This window comes from Geospiza fortis, unplaced genomic scaffold, assembly GCF_000277835.1.
Source record: "Geospiza fortis unplaced genomic scaffold, GeoFor_1.0 scaffold112, whole genome shotgun sequence".
NCBI classification, from domain to species: Eukaryota; Metazoa; Chordata; class Aves; order Passeriformes; family Thraupidae; genus Geospiza; species Geospiza fortis.
The window spans coordinates 17514455-17529987 of NW_005054298.1; the positions used below are offsets into that span (position 1 = coordinate 17514455).

Consider the following 15533-nt stretch of genomic DNA (forward strand, 5'->3'; position numbering starts at 1 on the left):
ATAAAAATGTGCAAATACAGCAGGGCTCAGAGCTGGAGGAACCCAGTTGTTTCAGATTAATTAACCATATTGTGCAACACTTGTAAAAAGGACAGTGGAACTAAATCAGAGGTTCTGATATTGATGTGCTTAGCTGGGTCATGAATTCTGTTTACCAGCAGTACAAACAAGAGACAGCTAAACATAGAGGTAGAAATAAAAGAAGGTCTTTACTCTGCTGCCATGCTAAATGTCAACTGAATGCTTTGAAATACAGGCAATTCAGACATTTCTGAAGAAGTGCTGCCTCTCTTTTTAGAAGTTTAAGAGCACTTGGGTCTGGCTGCTTTTTCTTACAGCTGTACCTGAAGTGCAGGCACTTCTCAGAAAGATCATTAAAGGTGAAACTGCTGAATTCACAATGTGGAATCATGTGCAATCATGCAGCGGAGTATGTTAGCATATCTATGGAACAGAAAAGGTGGTATGGATCAACTATGTATGTTGTAGGCCATTAACTTTTCCTTATTGATCTTATCACTGCACATTTACCTTTTCACTTTCTGTGTCTAAGGCAGATGTTGCTTCATCCAGTAATAAAATTTTAGGGTCTCGTATGATGGCCCTTGCTATGGCAATGCGTTGCTTTTGCCCACGAGACAACTGGGATCCCTGAGCTCCAACATTAGTTTCATATTTCTGAAAAATATACAAAGGGATTATTTTATTCAGGTGTAATTTAATGCACCAGTAGACAGCTAAAGGAAGAGCAGGAGAGAGGCAAGAAAGTCGACCACTGCTGATCACTTCCAGAACCTGGGAATGCAGAAACAATGTACGGCAGCAAACATGTTTGGGGTGAGGTTTCCAAGCTGTTCTTTGCGCATGGCCCTGAGGCCCAGGCAGCACAAAGATGAGCCTGGAAGGAAAATGTGATAGCAAAATGTTGGCTGATTTGTCTGAGGCCAAAAGAATTCTCCCTGCCCTGTATCTGGGAGAAGAGGCTGAAAGTGATTTAAAGGCTTTCTAGAAAAGTGCTTGGTTTGGGTGCCTAAATTGTATCAATTCCCTATATGTTCTTTTTATATTTATATTCTTTCAGTGCATTTAAGTACTTCTCAAGCGTACATAAGCAGCCGGCTTCAAATATTTTTGTCTAAGCATCATGTCCTACTCACAAGGCAAATCTCCCACACCTGGGAACAGGATTTATGTATGTGCCTACTGTGTAAGAATTCAGTAATAACTCACACCGAGTCAAAGGAACACAACAAATGGTCACAGCACCCTCTTGCTCCTACTATCACAGCTGTAAAAGGACATTAAAAGTGCATGCATGTAGCAACTTCAGCTGGCTTCAGAGCAACTCCTGCAATGAACACTGAGCAGCCAAGGCCTCGCAGGTACTTACGTTAGGCAGAGACATGACAAAATCATGCAGTTGAGCCTTCTGGGCTGCTTCTATGACTTTTTCCATCGTTGCTTCTTTTGTGTTACTGCCATATTTGATATTATCAGCAATGCTGCAGTCAAATAGCACAGGCTCCTGTGACACTATTCCAATTTTTGATCTAAGAAACTGCACATTTACGTTCTTAGAGTCATGTCCATCTATTAACTATGAGGAAATGGAAGAAAACTTGAAACATCATTACAAAACAACAGCTTGCAACACCCAAATAGTTTATAGCAAAATAAATTATTTAAACATATCATTAAAACACAAACAGAACTGATTTAAAGTGGTTGAATTGCTTGTCTCTGACTCCTTTGTGCATGATGTGTATTTTGTGGTATGGTTTTGATCCATACCACAAAATACACTAGACCATTTGCTCAACAGAAGTCCTAGTGAACTATTTAATTGCTGGAAGTTAGGCATATGCTTTATTGTCCTCCTGACATAGTGATCACCTCACAGATTTTTTTCCAGAGAAAGATCAATCAATCTAGATAGGTAAATATTTACATTAGGAGAACATAAAAAAGCTTTCTAAGATATCAGTAATTGAATAACTGGAAGTTAAATCTAGGCAAGTTCCAGGCTCTTTGTTGCTCCATTCAGACTTGATTTTGCTTGTGCTCTCACAATTCACAGCATATATTTGTATGTTTTATACAGAAGGCAAATGCCTATGGCCTACCTAATGCATGAGAGTGCACCTGAGACAGGTAGTTCTCTTATCTTGTCTGAATATGTCTGAGATAATACTTGGGAACTGTCCAAATAGTCCACATCTGTCCTTTTGAGAAGAAGAGGTAGCCTCAAACTGCACATGTATGAGCAACCACTGCTAGGCTGCACAGTAGGACACAGGCAGAAGGCCCTTGGAGCACTGCTGAAAACCAGAGGACAAAAACCACATTTTCTTTGCTTACCAGACTTCCTTTCTCAGGGTCATAGAAACGTTCCAGAAGTTGGACACTGGTGCTCTTACCACAGCCACTACTTCCAACAAATGCCAAAGTCTGTCCAGGTTTAACAGATATAGAGAGTCCTTTCAGGACCTGAATATCAGGCCGAGAAGGGTATGTGAATTTACAGTTAAGAAATTCAATGCTTCCCTTGAAATCATCCTGGTGAAAAGAAAAATGAGAAAGATGTTACAGTGAGCTTGACCTCAACCCTGAATTGTAAAGTACAAGACAACTCTTCCTCAGATCCATTCTTGCATCTTTCGCTTAAAATTTGACATTTGTACTTATGAAATTATCTCAGGAAAAGGGAAAAAACCATACTGGAGTAGCTGTCCTAGAGGTGAAGCTATTAATGATAACACTGTTTCTCTGCTTCTGCTTCCCTGCATGGCACTGGTCAGAGGCATAAATTGGAAATGGCATTGCCTTGCCAATGGGCACATTTTTCATTTTAATATAGACACTGTGTATAAAATAAATCATTTCAATTTTCTGGGTCTGACTTTCCAATTCACCAGAAACTGAGCATTCTCATTTTGTCTGACTCAACAATTCTTTGCCTCCTTATGAACACCCGCCACCACTTTGATATGAATGGAAAAAACTCCATCATAATCAGCAATAGTAAGGTTTGCCATGAACTGTAAAGCAAGAAATAAGAGCTTGCTGTTCTGTAAGTCATACAAATCAGTTCTATTCCAATTTACAGTAGTTTTACACTGACAAATTCCTAATGGCTGACTTTATACTACTCTTTATGTCTAGGACAGAGCTTGCTTCCAAAACAGCAAAGACAAACAAAACTTTTACAATCAGCATAACCTTGTAAAGCATTGATCCTCATTGACTCCTAAACCACTAGTGCAAAATCCATGCCTGTAGTGAGCTGACTGACATCACAAATTACACATCTCCACTCTTACCCATTTTTCCCCTTTTTCACTGTAAACACTGATTTTAGGAAGCCGATCAACCAGTTGAAAAAAGCGTGCAGCAGATGTTTTGGCTTTGGCATAGTTTGGGGTGTAGGAAGAAGCTCTTCCCAACGCAGTTCCACTGGTGACAATTGCAGAGATCACCCTGTGGGGAAGGGGGAAACGGTCATTCTTGGGAAGCCATCAGGAAACTGAACACCACACCGAGTCCAGAACTTTCAGAGACCTGTTTGTGGCTCTGAGCAGGCTCTCACCTGAACACAAAGCTGTAATGGAGCCCTTCAGCAGCAACGAGAAATCCCCCGTAGCGGTAAGAGACGGAGTTGGCAATGAACACAATGCTCTGGGCAAAGCCAAAGCAGATTCCATACACGTGTGCTTTTTTGATTGCAGCTTTGTAGGGCATATCCAGGTGCTTCTCAAAATTCTCAATAAACATTTTCTCTTTTCCTATCCCAGCTACTGTTCTGATGTTAGAGAGAGCTTCACTGGCAATCTGGAAGAGGGAAAAAATGGGTAAAAGCTCCTAATTTTTACTTGGAAATGTAGAGTCTGGTCTCACAAGTGCATGATTCTTTCATGAACTCAGGACACTGATGCAATATGTAAATTCATTCAGACATGATACAGACTGGCCCAAACATCATACAGCCTAAAGAGAACTTTTCCTACAAGCAATTTCCTATTGATTTCCTCAAGAGCAATGCTCTGCCTGCTCCACTGGAGCTGTTACTGTAAGTACTTTTAGGGAATCAGGCATGTGCTCTCACTTGTGACTTATTTCACATAATGTGAATAAATGTGACACCCACAAAAGGAAAAACTGTTTTAGGAACTTCTTTGGTCGCATGGATTTATTAATTAAATATGTTTATTTCAATTGTTTTCTGTTACTTTTAGCAATAGTCAAAGAAAGAGTTAAAAGGAATAGCATCCCCAACTTCCATTTCATAAATTGAATTCACTTGAATTTACTGTTTCCTCACCTGCTCACCCTCCCTCCCACTGATGTCCAAAAGACTGATGAGATGGAACATATGAATCTTCAGTGACAAAATTTTCAAAATTTTTACCTTGTACATTGGCAAAGAGTAAGCAAATGCTTGCCTATGCACATATGAAAATGCAACACAGGAAATTATGAGATAATCACCACAGAAACTTGTGTGGAACTTGTATTAGTTGTAGGCTTCATATTATAATTTATTGCCAGTCAGAATTTGGGTTTATATCCCAACAAAAGATTACCACAATTTCACCTACAGAAGTAAATTGATGGCTTGTTTGGTCCTAATTTCACCCTTTTAATCTCAAGTAATTTTACTAAGAAATTTTATTAAAATGCTGTCATTTGCTTGGACTTTGATAGTAGATTCATAATGTAACACATTCCTTTGGGAGGCAAATGTGGTATTATAGCTTATGAATGTTTTCAGCATGTAGGAAAAGATCTGAATGTAGACAATCAGAAATCCAGTTTTAGGTTGTTTTTTTTTTTTTGGCCAAAATTGAGAGTCAAAGTCTTGCACGATCATTCAATGTGAAGGAGCAGATAATAAGTATTGTGAATTGGATTGTGCAGACTTTTTCCATGTTTAGCATGGCTCATTGAGCAATTGCTTTGGTTTTGCACCCAAAAATCAGTGTTTTTTGCATTTGGATGCAGTGCTGGCAAATAAATTAGAAAATAACACCAGAAACAATCAATCATCACCAAAACTGCTGAAGCATTGCTTAAAATATGACTTCATCATAGCTTCTGGGTTGTTCTATTGAGTAAGAGCTGTTGCCTTGACTGATTAGTGAAGTTTCTCTCCTTGTCAAGAAGTATTTTGATTTAAGACTTTTGTAAATAATTAATTATTCTGGGTGTGGGCAATTGGTCAGGTTCTAATTCTTAAGATGGGAAGGGCTAAGAGCTTAATTCTTAAGCTGCTACGACCCACCAAAGGAACAACTATCCTCTCTAAAATCCACGGACTGATTTGTGGTTCGGTGCCAAATTCTCAGGTGCAAGCATTTCTAGGTGAACAGCTATCTCTGCTTTCTGAGGACAGCTTAATCACTGGTCAACAGCAAATGGGACTTTAAATAAAACCCAACAAAGGTGAACCAGACTGCTGAGAGATCTGTGTCTACCACTTCAGTCCAAGAACTTTTGCAAGGTCAGTCACATTCCCTGCAGCAAGTGCTTTTGCAGTTAGGGAGTTCCCAATGCTGTTTCAGTGGTTTAACAAGCTGAAATACTGCAACTTATTCATAAACCATTGCCAGTTTCATGACATTTGAATTTCTGATGGTCCCTAAAGACTGATTTTTCATCTACCTGTGACTGCAAATATAAATTAGTCTTTAAACAGCATTACCCGTCCAGTAGCTTCCAGTGCTTTCTTGTCCTGCGAGGCAAATCCTGTCAGCATTTTAGCCTGCACAGCTCCAGATAAAGCCAAAAATGGCAGGAAGCACATTATTACCAAACTCAGTTTCCAGCTGAAGTAGAAGGCAATGATCATGGCCACCCCGATGTTAGTAAAGGAATTGACAATCATCCCTATCTGAGATCCAGTTGCCTTTGAAGAAAAGAAACAGACATCATTGATTTGTACTTCAGAAACAAATTAAACAAATCTTCCTATAAAACTTTAGAAAACTGTAAATTAAAATAACATAAGACATTAACAGTTAGACTGCACTGGAATTTAGCCAGTCTGGATATACTGTTTCCAGTTATTTGGATCAAGAGCAGGACTGCAAATGTCCAATATTCCTTTGATCCACCAAATTCTCCATTGAGAATTCAGAAGATTGGTTCTACTGTTTGTGAGAAAGATAATGTAATTATTGAAATCTGTTGCCTCGGTTTCCTGGAGAATAACTAATCTGAATACATTGTTTAGCTTCTACATTTATCCATGTAAATATAAACAATCAGCAGGACCATTTTATAGCTTAGCTATTAACAACAAAGCCTCAGCAGTGCTAAAATAGTAAGCAACTTCACTGAAAAGGGATGAAACAAAGTTGTATTTCTTCCTATCCCTTTATTAAGGAAAAAAGTTAAATACAGCTTTGACATCATCTTTATTGAATACATTTGTCTGCTCCTTATGTACTTCAACAATGCTATTCTTTCTAATAGACTTATTTACTCAAAATTAATTTTCTTTCATAGCAGTAAACAGCACCCTAAATAGGAACTATATCGCTATGTATTAGAATAAAAATCTGCATTTGATATCCTTGATGATTTTCAGTCAAACTCATTTGCAGAGTACAAACTTGGCAGCACAAAATGCACAGGTAACTCTGGTCTCCCTCACCCCCTGCAAGCTGTGGGTTGGATGGCTGCGCCTCACTGTTGTGCTTCAAACAAAGATGTCCCTTAGGACATTAACTGTTTAGTCAGAGTTTTACAAGTTTATTTATTTCAATTAAAAGATACCCTGTGAGGTTTGCAGCAGGCTTCCCTGATTCTGTAGAAATTGCTGCTGACAGGGCTTTTGGAAACCTCTTCTCTAAAACCCCCACTAGAAGTTTTTTAAAACTACAATCTTTTTAAAATTACAATCTTCAGTCAAGCTGAAACATGACAATTTTTGCAACAAAAGAAATCTGTACATCTCCTTCCTTGTTTGTAGAAAATTGCTTGCACTGCAGCCCAGCAAAATGGCATCTGACTCACTTCTACCTAAGGATCAGTTCAGATAGGGGACATATATAGCTCAGCATGATTTAACCCTCAGCCACTAAGGAACACAATGCATGCAGCTGGTGTGTCACTTTCCCAGACACTGAAACTGGCTGCAGGATTCCCAGCTGGAGCACCAGCCACTACTGCAGATTGGTTTTTCAAGTGGGTTGTCAGTTTAGATCAAAATTGCCACAACATGCACAATACCATGCTGAAAACTGGAAAACATGATTATTAATGATTAATATACTATTTTGACATGTTTTTAAAATAAACACTTTAACATTGTGACAAAAAGCTAATTCATCTCCAGAAAAAAAAAAAAACAAAATCAAACTTCTGCACTGGGTGTTCCTTCCCATTCCATTGTTGGTTGCTATTTTATTGATTTTTGTGTTCTTTTTTGTACTTTCAGGGCATACCATGTACTAGTATTGGTTCCACGGTGGCAGTCTATTAATAGAAATAGCTGAATTGGCTTACTAAGAATTGATCTACACTGATCTGGCTGGTTGCATGGTAGCCAATTTCTGTGACAACATGCCAAAACAGGCCTTCAGTCAGTGTCTATAGTAAAACAATTCATAAGGTGCCAGGTCTTACCCCTTGGACCTGTGAGGCATCTGTTGCAAGCCTGGTAGTTAAAGCACCGGGGCTGTTCTTCCGGTCATCAAACCAACCAATGTCTTGCCCGAGCATGGCCTGGAAACCGATTTTCCTTAACCGTCTTGTAAGCAGCTCACCAGACTTGGCAAAGGTGTATCCCTGGGGTACATGAGAATACAAACAGACTGTGCAGAGAGAGACACCCACCGAGAAAGGGTGCAAAACCAAAAATATGTATTGCTAAATTGGACTATTACCTGCAGAAACTGTGTGAAAAATGAGAGAACTCCGACTAAGACAAAGAGCACACAGACACCATTGATCTGGTTTTTTTGGTTTTCTTCATCAAGAATGGAGAAGGTCTTTGAAAAAAAAATAAATAGAAATGTCAGTTTTGCTGTCTGTGACATATGTACTTGATTCCCAATTGCCAAGCGCAGAAACCCATCCTGCAACCAAAGCCAGAACACAGAGCTCTCCCTCACCCCCTGCAAAGGTCTGATTCTTTATTTTTCCTAAGGTGAGCCTGGATTAAAACATAATGGGTTTTACTCCTGTTAACCAATGAGTTCAGTATGCTTGGTGTCTGCACTCACTACTCCTATTTATGGCCTATCCCTGGATATAATTAACCACTCACCCCCCACTGTAAATAATGATAACAAGAAAATAGCAATGTAATAAACAGCATAGCAACAAAACAACAGTAAAATCTGTCCTGTAAAATCAAACTATCCCATTCTGCAGCTATCCTAACATGGTTACTTATGTTTTTAATCTGTGCTCTTTATTAAAAAAAACCACTGATCATGGCAGCATGCAGCATGGACAATAGCAGCAGGTTTATTAAAAAGAAAGATTTGTTGCTGAGGTGTCCATTTTCAGATCATATAAGTCTCAGCAGTTTTAGTGTGTACTGTCTTTCATCTGGAGCCATGGACTCCATGCCCAATAGGAGTAAGAGCACACCTTTCAGTTGAGTTTCACTGGAAAGGATCCATATTCTGAGACAATTCCACAGGAAGAACCAAAGCATAAGTAAAAGCAACTACCGAAAACATTGTTCAAAAGGTACATACACAGTATTATCTAGTTCTTCATTGACTTTTTGGGACTTATTTCTGAAAACTTTCAGGGCAGACTTAGCTAAATTTATCCTTTCACTTCATAGCTGTGGGGATTTTTCCCTCACTTCCCCAGCATATTTCTCCCAGAGTACAAGCCCACATGTCTGACACAACAACATTGCAGATATTTGGGCATATCTGAAAGCAGATGTATATTCCATCTGCCTGACTGCTTTGGCACTAGGCAGAAATATTTTAGATTTATGCATAATAAAACACAATAATAAAACACAGATATTGGATATCACAGATATTATCCCTCATATTCATTATGGCTTGCTTTTTTTTGCAGCCTCTCTCCTTTGATAGACCGAGGCCTTTAAAAGTAGGAATTCATCCTTGGCAATGAAGGTATTTAGCATCATTAGCCCCAGACCTCCCAAGGTCTAGAAGACTCCTCTCCAAAGGAATCAAAGGTAAGATTCAATGTGGAATGTGTATAGCAGTGTCTCACCTGCTGTCTAGTGAAAGCCACAGTCCTTGACAAGAGGTCTGGACACTCAAAAAGTGTTTGGAGGTGGCACACCTATGCCTACAGGCCAAGGATATTGGGCAGAGATATTAAGTGGATCAACAGGGCCTGGAACATCCTTTTTTCTCCTGCTCATGGAATCTTAAATGCAAAACTGCAAGTAAATGTGATTCAAAGTTCTAAGCAACTTCCCAATGAGAAGTTCTCCCAGTGAGAAATGTCTAAGCCAAAACAATACTTCCAAAAAACCAAACAACAAAAGGTCAATCTTTTTTTTTTTTTGATAGATTGTTGGCACTACTCTTAGAATCCTTTTCTATCAGGAGCTCAAATGCTGGGTCATTCATTCATTCATTTGCTTTTTCCTGCCTGTAATGGTTTTGACCTGCAACATCTGTCTACCTTTCAGGGCATATATTTTTGCACTCACGTGTACCTACGCAAGTGAGTGAGAAGCGCATCAGATGGGTAGCAAAACCACAAAAACCCTGTGGCATTCCTATTTTGTTCCCAGTGAATGTGTTGTTTACTTAATAAGATACAGCTTGAACAGATGGGATTTCTCTAGCCTAATTCTTGAAAATTCAGGACACTTTCCTAGGCACCAGTCAGAGCAGCACTGAATATCTTCAGGCAGCCTCCAAATCCCCACCAACTAGGCAAGCATTTCCCCAGAAAGTTTTTACACAAAAGGGGATGCATCCTTTTGTCTATCACCACAAGTTTTTGAAGAAAAAACCACTCATTGAACTTGACATGTTTCAAGAAAGGTGGTGGTAGTGGATTTTGATAATGTTGTATCTTTTAGTGGATGTTAAAGTTTAAAGCGTATTCCTACTTCCTGCTTCCAAACCTATTGATGCAGGCCTACTTGTTGCTGGTGACTCTGGACCCAGGTACAATTACCTACCTCTCCCTAGGCATTCTGCAGGGAGCAGGCAGCAAAAATGTGCCTGAAATATGTAAACAAAAAAGTGAAGTACTTTTTAGATATGATCCAAAGCTTTCTCAAAGGCTTTCCAAGTCTGTATAATAAAATTCTGCAGAGAATGACCTTTGCATGTGTCTCTCTCCACTGTACCTGCATGTGAAGTACTTTTTGTCTCATCTAAAATAAACTGTATGCAAGTATAGAAACCTATTCCCAACAGTTCCTGGAAAATGAACAAAAGAGATAATGAAGAACACATGACAAATGCTGATAAGCTTGCCCCGTCAAAGAGCTCTAATGATATTTTGATGACAGTGATATAAATATCTACTGAATAATTGTCTATAGACAAGAAGGTTAACCCCATTTTCATTATGAGATCTAAAGATTTGCCAACACATGTCAAGTTGTGCATCATATATTCACTCTCCTCTGTTTCAGAGCTAAAACACACTTTAAAATGTTCCCATAACATACCCCAAGAATCTGACTGAATAACAAAGCATAGAGAGGATTGACGGCTCCATTCACAGCTGCTGCCAGAGATCCAAGCACCAGGTATGGCCATTCAGAGGCGTTGTATTTCAAAATTCTGGTAAATGGTACAGGCTTGGCATCTTCCTCCACAACAGATTCCTAAAAAAAACAGGTTGGATTTCTGAAGTGAATGCATTCCATCAGTGATTCTCTCCCTTTGACAGTGAGATAAAATAGTTAGCCTAGTTTGTTAAACTAGTGGACCAAACAGCTGCTCTAGCTTTGGACAGGAGCAGCAGAGACAGCTGCTGTCTGGACCTCTTTTGTGGACCTAATAAGTCAAGTTTAAAAAACACTTAAATAAACAACAAACTTTATCATGCCTGGGGAAAAAGAGAGAGATTCAGATCTTTTGCAGCTCTAATTGTTCCAGCTGCAGAGGTTATTTACAACCAGTTTGGGATTTTCTGCCACTGAAACTCAGGCTATTCCCTTTCAGCTGTGTCTAGACAAGGTGTGATGAAATACCCAGTGCCAAAACTTAAATTCCCTCCTCACAAGCAGCTTTTTCTGTCACTCATTCAATCTCTTAAATACTATTTTAAAGTATTGTGAGTGACCACACTGATCAGACTGCATCAAATTAACAGGTATGTGATATCATTAAAACAAGAGAGATTTCAGAGTGATAGCTGGATTCAGGCTTTTTACATGGTAATTATGCCTCCTTTCTGTGAAACATCCTCAGACTATATACTGAATTCCTATAATTATGCCCAGAAAGGGCAGAATATTCATCATCAAATTATAACTTATCCTTCAGTTTGATTTGTACAGAATTTTTGTAACACTTTCTGTGCTCAGCCCTACTCATCTCCCTCAATTCATATGACTAGAAACAGCCAGACAAAAAAGACACTGTGAAGACCTATCTTTTGGAAATATGCAGGGAGGAGTGGGTGGAAACATCTTGTATTTTCTCTTTTTTCTGAGCTGGTGTCAGAGTGATAGCACTCAAGGCCACTATTTATCCACAGAATAGCCTTGGCAATAGCAAGAAGGGTAACTTCTATCTGCTGCTCTCTGTACTGAACAACTGTGGCCATGCAAATTGATGCAGGGAGCTTCAGAGGCACTTTGGAAACCCACTGTGCAAATTTCTACACATTCTGTGTAATTTTAAGGCATGCTGGCCTTTATTTTCTATGCCAGTTTAGTGCATAAGGATAGTGAAGTGAAAGGATTTTGGGTTAGGTTGCAGTGAGGGTATCTCTCCTCAAGTCTCCAGATGATTTTTAGATGAAAGTGAATTTATTTTTTAGTGAACAAGAAGCAGTGCAATTTGTATTACTGAGGGCCCATTAATTACATTTCACTGACTGAGCATTTTGCTTTTTGTCCTTTAATTCAGCTTTTAGGAATGTATGTTTTTCAACTAAATCTACAACATGTATCAATTTACCAACAGGTAGAGAGCAAATAGCAAAATTCTCTGCTTGAAATTTTATATGGACCAATAATCAAAACAGCCATCAAAATGCAGCCTAGGGTTTACACAGAGGTAAGAATTGAAGCTGTGGTTTTGTTTAAGGAGAGAAAAGGATGAAGCCAAGATGTACCTGCCAAGAACTCTTAAGATACAATCACATAGGTACAGGTGATCATTAATGAGTAATATAACCTATTCAGTTGAAAATTTCATAACAAACTATTGGACCTGACCTTTTTTGCCTTTCCATCATCTTCTCCGTAAGAAGGGGCAAGATAGGTAGACTCTGCATGGTCTCCTCCAATAGACAGTGGAGGGTCAGGGACCACGTTAGAGAGCTGGGATCTTGAGCGCTGCCGGAGTGAAGCTCTGCAAAGAGAACAGAAATGGCCTGCTTTTTACAGCTTAGTAAAAACAATAATGGCTTGCAAAGCAGGTACAGTTTTCATGTCAATTAAATCAGAATGCACTGAAGCAATTAATAGGAATCCCACAGACTTTTTCTTTCTTGAATATGTTCTCTCAACTTCTCAGGAAGAAAATATCTCACCAACTGGGACAAATACTTTTCAAAATCATATTCCACTCACACCACTCAGACATTGTCTTAGATGGACCATGTACTGTGTATTTGTTAAGTAAAACTGGGGTGTGTCCTACTACATTTGCACAAGTTATTAAGACACCAAGTCAAATCACTCTTACCACTACCAGTAATTCAGTCCAGCAAAACAGGAAGCTGAAACAAAGCACCCCTCTCTCCAAACATAACTCTGCAATGTAGGAGATGTATTCATTTGCACATGCCTGACATAGGCTTGCCTGGAAGAAGTAAGTGTCTAGCTACAAGAAAGTCTGGTTGCAAAATGCTTTAACTTTCATCAAGTAGAAGTCATAATAAAAATGTGCTTGTGGATTGCATTGATTTCTCAAGTAATTGCACAGCAAGTAATTTTTAAAACAGCTGGACAGAAAGTGCATTAGATATTACAACTAAGGCTGTATGTTAGTAATATCAAACCCAGAACATTAACAAAGTGGATCAAAATTGGAGACAAGGTACTATGGACAGAAAGGACCAAAATTAAGAGCATTGCTATTTATCCATGGATTTCAATCAGTAGCATTATTACTCAAGCTATTTCTTTACAAGAGAACTCTATCTCAGTAAAATGGTTGCAGCCCTTCAACACTCTTTTACACAGCACATAGAAAAGTTATTTATTAGGATTTTGGAATAGTGGGATGAAGTAGAAACATTGAGAGCAGTCTGGAAACATTGAGATTTACAACCATTTTTAAGACTCACCGCAAACTGGCCTGATAGCTTCCCCTGCTGAATGACTGAACATTCTCAAGATTTGGCTCAACCACATTATTCTCTGCTGCTGCAAAATACGGTATATAGAGCTCTGAAGTTAGTGCCAAAATTGAATACAACTTAAAAACACTGTGGTTCTGCAAAAAAGTGCATGGCCTCCAAGTTATAAATGGAATACTTTGTAGAAGGAAAGGGGTGTAATATAACCTTGCTACTCAACCTACATGTTTCCCAAGTTTTATATTTGTATTTGACATAATGAAGTTAACTGAATATTAGCCCACTTCGGATGTGACGGCTAAAGCATTTTTACCTACTTTAACTCTGCAATTGCTCTCTTATTTCAAGATAATAATATCCAATGCATGCTTCACAAAAATACAACAGATCATTCTATTGAACCTTAATTTCCAGAAGCTTTAATTCAAATCTGCCTCTAACAAAAGAAATAGGATGATTTCAGCATAGTCTGTAATGTGCCTGAATTCCAAATGCAGCAGAACAGGACTTTTGGCACTCAGTGGAGTTATAAAATGATGGGTATTTCAGGTCAGAACTAATGTTTCAGGGCAGACTTATATGAGGAAGGTCTTTCAGTGCCTATGCAGCCAGGGCTATCAGTGTCTTAATTCTATGAATGATAAAAATCAGCCATAAAAGCAGAAGAGAGGGAAAAAAAACCAAACAAACAGCTACTAGCCCTTGTAAAAGGAAAAAAAATTGAACATCTGCACTCTGTGGGATTTTATAAAAGAAAACAAAATGCTTACTTTGTGTTTCTTCTCTGTTAGGTGCTGTGTCTCCTTTGCTTTGTAAGGTCGCCAACATGAAATAAACCCCTTTCCTCTGCAAGAGTTCCTCGTGAGTTCCTCTCTCTACAGCCCTGCCGTGCTCAAAGCCGACGATGACGTCGGCGGCTTTGATGGCGGACAGGCGGTGAGCGATGGAGATCGCCGTGCGGCCGAGCCGAGCCTGGGGGAGACAACAAGAGCGCCACTCGCAGCACAGCAGCCTGAAATGCTGCCAATGAGCTCTGCACCTAAAGGCTCGTCAAACTGGAGTCCTTCTAGTGGGTTCAGCCCACTTTGACTTTAGCTCCATCCACAGCCCGCAGAGAAGCATCTCTTTCTGGGCAAAGGGAGCTATAGGTTTCTGTTGATGTCCCAATGTAAGTAGAAACTATTCTCAGTCCATAATACTACGGTTCTACTGGTACTTATAAAACAGTTATTAAGAAATGATTCTGACTGATTTGTTACAATTCAGGAGCACTCTCTGCAGAGTGCATTATAAACAATTTCTGCCCTTTCGAGTCTGATTTTTGCTATACTATAGCAAACCTTATGAAGTGCTTCTTGGACAATTGCTTCACTTTCATTATCCAGTGCTGACGTAGCCATATCCAGGAGCAGGATTTTGGGGTTTCGCACCAAAGCTCGAGCAATAGCTATCCTCTGTTTTTGACCTCCACTCATCTGGCTTCCACCCTCTCCAACATGAGTGTCAAATTTCTGTGTGAAGAAAAAAAGTTAAAACTAAAGAGACAAGAAAAAAGCCTGTTAAGATCCTGATGAAGGTGGTGGTAAAATATCTCAGATTTGTCCTTGGAGTAGAATTGAAACAAAAACATTGTTAGTGCAGCAGATTCAAAGAGGAACAGGTGAAATAACTTTCTTCATAATGTACAAGATCATTTTGCCTGAATCAGGTTTTCAACCCCATGCCAAAAGTATGCACTGGTTAAAAAGGTGAGATGTCCTGGTTCAGCTTGAAACAGCTATATCAGCAAAAGCTGAAATGGAGAGGAATCGCCCACCCACTCTCCATTAAATGACTGACAAGCAAACTTTTCCTGGCCTTGTCTGCTGATGACCTGTGACTCATGAACACTGTGTCTGTGATTCATGGATACCATACTCTGGCAGCATTGGGTTCAGGTAGAGAATTAAATAAACACACAAAGTCTGACATATTGAGAGACAGGATCATTATATTCACTTAGAGCTAAATCTTTTTTATTCCTCCATTTCCATGAAGTAAATAGGGGCCTTTGAACAGCCATTCAGTAAATAGTTTCCTGGAAGCCA

General features: G+C 39.2%; 1 protein-coding gene across 4 annotated transcripts in view; it reads right to left on the reverse strand.

Annotated features, from left to right (window-relative positions):
• Window positions 1-15533, reverse strand: part of ABCB11 (ATP binding cassette subfamily B member 11) — a 37870-nt gene that overhangs the window by 1950 nt on the left and 20387 nt on the right. For 3 of the 4 annotated variants that reach the window (XM_005415837.3, XM_014306835.2, XM_005415838.3), the window contains 13 exons: window positions 14787-14957; window positions 14217-14418; window positions 13435-13513; window positions 12359-12494; window positions 10637-10795; window positions 7887-7991; window positions 7627-7788; window positions 5699-5902; window positions 3587-3828; window positions 3321-3477; window positions 2359-2556; window positions 1391-1597; window positions 532-678 (listed from right to left, as the gene is read on the reverse strand). In XM_005415837.3, coding sequence (XP_005415894.1) covers window positions 532-678; window positions 1391-1597; window positions 2359-2556; window positions 3321-3477; window positions 3587-3828; window positions 5699-5902; window positions 7627-7788; window positions 7887-7991; window positions 10637-10795; window positions 12359-12494; window positions 13435-13513; window positions 14217-14418; window positions 14787-14957 — 2169 coding nt within the window. The remainder of the gene's footprint in view (window positions 1-531; window positions 679-1390; window positions 1598-2358; window positions 2557-3320; window positions 3478-3586; window positions 3829-5698; window positions 5903-7626; window positions 7789-7886; window positions 7992-10636; window positions 10796-12358; window positions 12495-13434; window positions 13514-14216; window positions 14419-14786; window positions 14958-15533) is intronic. The other variant, XM_005415839.3, reaches the window with a different exon arrangement.